The following is a 6385-nucleotide window of genomic DNA, read 5'->3' on the forward strand; positions in this document are numbered from 1 at the left end:
CCTTCCTAACAATAAAAGATAGAATAACTCTTTGGAGGACAGGTTTAGTCTGACTACGAACATCTGATTTCTCCATGTTTTTGATATATCCGATCACATCTGTAACAAAAGCATGTTATATAATAGGATTATTTTAAGAAAAATTAATTAAAAATAGGCAATAAGTTGAAAGAAAGATACAAAAGGAGAGATATATAAAGAATAACTGACCAAAAGAATCTTACCATATAAATCGTATGTTGAGTCTTTCTGGTGATCTAAATCTTCATAATTTCGAATCAAAATTTTCAGGCGGTATCTGAGGTATTTGTTGAATCTCACATGCAACTGATTTTCTCTCGATCAATCTTATTTGAAATTTATGATCTGAAACTCTGTAGTTTTTATTGCAATCTTGCACATTAAAATTACAGATTTCAATTACGGCTCCTTCACGTAATCCTTCTCCAAACTTTCTCATATAAGCTCATTATTCCTATTTAAATTTCTGGCATCCCACTTTCTAGAGTTAAATAACTTGCTGAAGCCATTGTTTCTTGAAAATTCTTGGTAAATAGTCATAATAAATAAGAATAGTTGAAACACACAGAAATAATAAGCATAACATCGTCATCCAACACAACATAAATAAAGGTATTATATAAGCATAATCACAACTAAAAGTTATAAAAAATAGGACGAACACAACAATAACCATAATCACAACTAAATGTATTAAAAAGGACATGCCAAGTTCGGAATATAAAACCAAACCTTGTATATTTCTTGAAACAACACTTATTTTTAGTTGTCTAAACAAATATGGGAGAGCTTAGTTCTATATATAGATGTGAATACTCATTGTTCCTCTTGAGTTATGATCTTTTTAATTAGAATTTGAATTAAGTAAAATTAACATTAAACGCTCTTTGACTTCTTTTTTTTAAAAAAGGAAATTAGCATTTAAGATTTCTTTACAGTTGTTTTTTTTATTTCTTTCATAGTTATCTTTATTTTTTATTTACTTTTACTTTTTTTAAATCGTTTTTCTATGTAAATAATTGTTTTTGGTTATGAGCTTCTTAATTAGGATTTGAATACAGGAAAATTAGCATTAAACAGTCTTTTACATTTTTATTTTCTATATAATAATATTTTTTTTTGGTTTATGACCTTTTTAACTAAGATTTGAATAAAAAAAATTAGCATTAATCAGCCTTTTATATTTTTCGTTTTAATAATAATTGTTTTTTTAAATCGTTTTTAATGACAATTTTTTTTTTGGTTATGACCTTTTAAATTAGGATTTGAATAAAGGAAAATTAGCATTATTTAATATTTCTTAACAGTTGTTTTTATTTCTTTCATAATTATATTTACGTTTTATTTACTTTTACTTTTTTAAATCGTTTTATATGTAAATAATTTTTTTTGGGTTATGAACTTCTTAATTACGATTTGAATACAGGAAAATTAGCATTAAAAAGTCTTTTACATTTTTCTTTTTTATAAATATGATTTTTTTGGTTTATGACTTTTTTAACTAAGATTTGAATAAAATAAAATTAGCATTAATCAGCCTTTTACATTTTTGATTTAATAATAATTGTTTTTTTGTAAATCGTTTTTAAATGACAATTTTTTTTGTTATGACCTTTTAAATTAGGATTTGAATAAAGGGAAATTAGCATTATTAAACAGTCTTTTAAATATCTTTGGTTTAATCTTTAAAAGAAGATAAGATTGATTTTATTTATTTATATATATATTTTAACACATGTCACTATCTTAAAATTATAATTGTCACGTGTCGCGATCGTGTTAATTAGTAACTTTGAAGAACCTAGCTTTATATAATAAGATATTAAATAATAATATTAATTGTGTATTTTGTTTTATGGTTAGTTGGTCTAATTTTTCGATTTTCTACGTAATGTAAAAAAAAGAAAACTTAATGACCTGGCGAATGCAACTTGTTTCAAGAGTTGGTCTGAGCAACCCGAAGTGGCATTCATCCTTCGAGTTACAATTTACATACTTACAAGAGATAAAATCAAATCAAATCAAATTTGACTTGTCCTGTAAACCCTCCTTTCGTTTTCTTTTCTCCGATCTTGTTGAAGACACCTCAAATTCGTATTCTAGGTGAGACGACGATGAGTTCGAAAAAGGTGGAAGGGTCGTCTTCTCCGACGACTCGACGACGTGACCCCTACGAGGTTCTCTCTGTATCAAGAAATCAAATCCTCTTACAGAAAACTCGCTCTAAAGTAACCAAACCTCCTTTACTTCTTTCTTCTCTCTTTCAGATTCTCAGTAAAAAGATCTAATCTTTATCATATAGGTATCATCCAGACAAGAACGCCAACAACCCTGACGCTTCCGAGCTTTTCAAAGAAGTCGCGTACTCCTACAGCATCTTGTCTGATCCCGAGAAGAGAAGGCAATACGACAATGCAGGCTTCGAGGCGCTTGACGCCGATGGAATGGAGATGGAGATTGACTTGTCTAACCTTGGAACCGTTAACACAATGTTTGCAGCTTTGTTCAGCAAACTAGGCGTGCCTATCAAGACTAGTGTATCCGCCAGTGTTCTCGAAGTGGCTTTGAACGGTACTGTTACTGTTAGGCCCCTTCCTATTGGATAGAGATGTCAATTGGGCGGACCGGGCGGGTTTGGGCGTGTCCAAATGGGCTTTATTTTTTTGCTGGACATTTTTGGTCGAAGCCCAAATAGAACCATGTCCAAATGAGACCATAACCAAATAAGACCAAGATTTGTTGGGCTGTCCATGGGATCCATATGTCCATTTAATGTAAACAACATAATTTCAGTTCTTTTGATTTTTGCGGGAAATTGCGTTTTTCGGTTTTGGCAGAAAATTGTGTTTTCCAGTTTTCGCGAGAAATTTCATTTCCTGGTTTTGACGGAAAATTGCGTTTTTCAATTTTTACGGGAAATTATGTTTTTGGTTTTGGTAGGAAATTGTGTGTTTTCCAGTTTTTACGGGAAATTGCGTTTTTCGTTTTTTGCAGAAAATTGCGTTTTCTGGTTTTAGCGAGAAATTACGTTTTTTTGTCTTGGCGGAAAATTGCGTTTTTTTTATTTTGGCGGGAAATTGAGTTTTTCGGTTTTGACAGAAATTGCATTTTTCAGTTTTGCCGGGAAATTACGTTTTTCCGGTTTTGACAGGCTACTATGTTTTTTTCCGATTTGGCGAAAAATTATGTTTTTTGGTTTTGGTAAGAAATTGTGTGTTTCTAATTTTGGCGGGAAATTGCGTTTTGGGGATATTGGCGGAAAAATGTTTTGTAAAGAAAAATCGAAGAAAATCGTAGAAAAAACGCAGACGACGAAAAAAATTATTTGTGTTTTCGCCTAATTTTCTAACCCTAGACATTTAAGTTTATTGGGCCGCCCATTGTCCAAGTGGTTAAGCCCAATGTTGTCCATGATATAATTGGGTTCACCCATTTGGACAAAATTTAATTATGGTCTAATATGGATTTGTCCAATTCAGTCCATATCAATTTGGACATGGACCACCCATTAATAACCTGCCCATTTGACATTACTACTATTGGAACATCAGTTACCGGCAAGGTTGAGAAGCAATGCGCTCAGTTTTTTGGTGTTACGATAAGTGAACAACAAGCTGAGTCAGGTGTGGTTGTTAGAGTTACATCATCAGCACAAAGTAAATTTAAGGTATATCATGCCATTACTGACCATCATACTGATAGTGTTAACTCTAACTCTAACTCTGTCTTTTTCTGTAGTTACTTTACTTTGAGCAAGATTCAAGTGGCGGCTATGGATTGGCCTTACAGGTAAAAACTTAATATTAAAAAAATGTTGTTCTACTGAACTGTCTTTAGATGAGAGTTGTTCTTGCAGGAAGAGAGTGAGAAAACAGGAAAGGTGACGTCAGCTGGCATGTATTTTTTACATTTTCAAGTGTACAGAATGGATTCTACTGTCAATGGGGTATGCAAGTTCTTGAGCTCTTTTCTTTTTTTCGGTATTAGAATATATATGAAAGAAAGCTTTTCCTTATTGTGCAGTTAGCTATAGCCAAAGACCCTGAATCTGCTTTCTTTAAGCGATTGGAAGGTCTTCAACCTTGTGAGGTTTCACAACTGAGAGCTGGCACTCATATCTTTGCAGTTTATGGTAATGATAATTCTCTTTTTACTGCTGACAGCTGGACCGTCTAGTTTATATTCTTTTTTTGCAAGGCTTTGGCGCGTTTTCAAGAAGTAACCAACAGATATACACAGGAGAAGCAAACGGTAGCGTTGATGGATGGGTCTCTTTTTCTCTCTAGTTTATTCCTTACATTGATTGATAATGTGTCTTTTCTTTGGATGATGGTAAAGGTGGATGAACTGCTAAAGCAACGGGATTCAATCCATTCCTCTTTCTCTGTGGTGAAGACACCAAGCAGTAGCAACTTGAGCAATGGAAGTAGCAGCAAGGGTCAGGGAGAAGAGTCTAAAGGCGATGGGGATGGTGTGGGTGAAGAAGGGGGATCAGGGAGTAGAGACAAGTCGAAGAGGAAATGGTTCAACTTGAACCTAAAAGGATCTGATAAGAAGCTTGGTTGATCTCCACTTAAAAGGCAGTTTTGTTGTGTGTTTATTGGTTTATTCATTGAACAGATGTGTCACTTGGGAGGTTTGCTCTATGTGTAGGCATATATACGTATATATGTTCATCGGAATGGTTTTATAGAGAGATGCAAAATGTATGCAAATGCACACCATTGATTTATTGTTTGTTATATTTATTATTGACAGATTGGTTATTGAGGTTGACCAAATGGGTAATGCTGTGGGTTCGTAGGTGAGGTCAAGGGTTCAAGAGAGATATATTGCGGGGGTTTATAGTGAGGTCAAGGGTATTTTTTGCATTGACCATTTTATGTACGCTACTTTTTTCCCTGCATGTGTGTCGCTATATCCTCAACAATCAGTTACCAAATTTTTCTTAAGAGTTGCCAAATCTAGAAAAAAAAATTGATTAAAATTGGTTGAAGATGGTGTAAAACTTGTTCAGCCATTACACAATGTGGATAGGTAAGATATGTTTTTCTCTAGGTGTGTGGTTTCTGTAGAGGAGGAAATGTTTCAAAATTACTGTGTGCGGTTATATAGGTAAATATGTTCAGTACAATGATCCATATATTCTGTTACTGTATAAGAATTATTTTTGTCACAGAAAAGTGTTTTAGTTTAGGCTATTATGAACACTAGATGATAATTCGCACACTCCAACGGAATGAGTTTTTTTTAAATATATTGTATTTAAATATTATAAATACATATTTTGTTATCAATAACTTTTTTTATATTTGAATAGAGATGGGTATTCGGGTACTATTTGGTTTGATTTGGTTATGTTCAGTTCAGATCTTTACAGGTCCAGTTCAAGTTTGGATTAGGAAAATCCATTTATTTTATTTTTTTAAATTAAAATTCATATATATCTTAAATTTCTCAAAATCTAAAATAAAATAATATATAACATATAAATTTGATAATATTTCAAAATACTTAAACTTAACATAAAAATTGGTTTTGCTTAAATATTTAGATATAATATCAATATATATTTTAAGTAAATTTAGTATTGTTTAGCTATTTTAAACATGTACTTCTAACTATTTATATATATATTATTTTGGTCAACTTATAAACATCTTATATATTTTGTATACTCTTTTATATATTTAATTTTAATAATAAATATATTTAAGTATATAAATATAGTTCGAATATATTCAGATACCCAGAATATTTTGGTTCAAATAAAATTCGGTTTTGGTTCCCTCGATAACAAAATTTCTTTTAATAATATAAAATTAAACTAAAATGAAGGAAGATACAAAAATTGTTGTTAAATCTTTATTATTCATAAACATTAATTGTCATATATATGCTAAATATATTAGATAATTACGTAGTTTTTATTTAAGAAATTAATAGAGAATATTTCTTTATACACTATTAATAAATTTAATAGTTATTTTAATAAAATTATAATCGTTCCGATTGGTAAAGACTTTCGCTTTAGGTTTTGGTTTTAGAAATATGGTTGTAGAGAATTTGGTTGCTAAAACTTCGACTGTTAGTTTAAGTTTTATTAAAATAAAATTTGGTAGTTGATATTGTGAAAGTTTTGAATAATGGTTTTAATTTTTATTTAAAACGTAGAATTATACTATTATTAAAAATTAAATATATATGATTATGAAAGTAGTACAATATGAATTTCAAATGAACAAGAAAAAAATTCAATAATTAATTTTTCAATTTTAGGTTTTCATAAAACTGTTATATAAATTTATATAAAAGATTTATTTATGAAGGGAACATAAAAAAGAAAATGTTTATAGAGAAAAAT

General features: G+C 30.5%; 1 protein-coding gene across 1 annotated transcript; it reads left to right on the forward strand.

Moving 5' to 3' along the window:
* The first annotated feature begins 1936 nt into the window (after positions 1-1936).
* On the forward strand, positions 1937-4715 carry LOC108840155 (chaperone protein dnaJ 15). The gene is given in 8 exon segments (XM_057004417.1): positions 1937-2209; positions 2211-2249; positions 2324-2616; positions 3558-3688; positions 3760-3810; positions 3878-3967; positions 4045-4272; positions 4360-4715. Coding segments are annotated over 8 exon segments (1134 nt in total). The 5' UTR covers positions 1937-2135; the 3' UTR covers positions 4588-4715.
* The last annotated feature ends 1670 nt before the right edge of the window (positions 4716-6385 follow it).

The sequence above is a fragment of the Raphanus sativus genome, chromosome 2, assembly GCF_000801105.2.
Source record: "Raphanus sativus cultivar WK10039 chromosome 2, ASM80110v3, whole genome shotgun sequence".
NCBI lineage: Eukaryota > Viridiplantae > Streptophyta > Magnoliopsida > Brassicales > Brassicaceae > Raphanus > Raphanus sativus.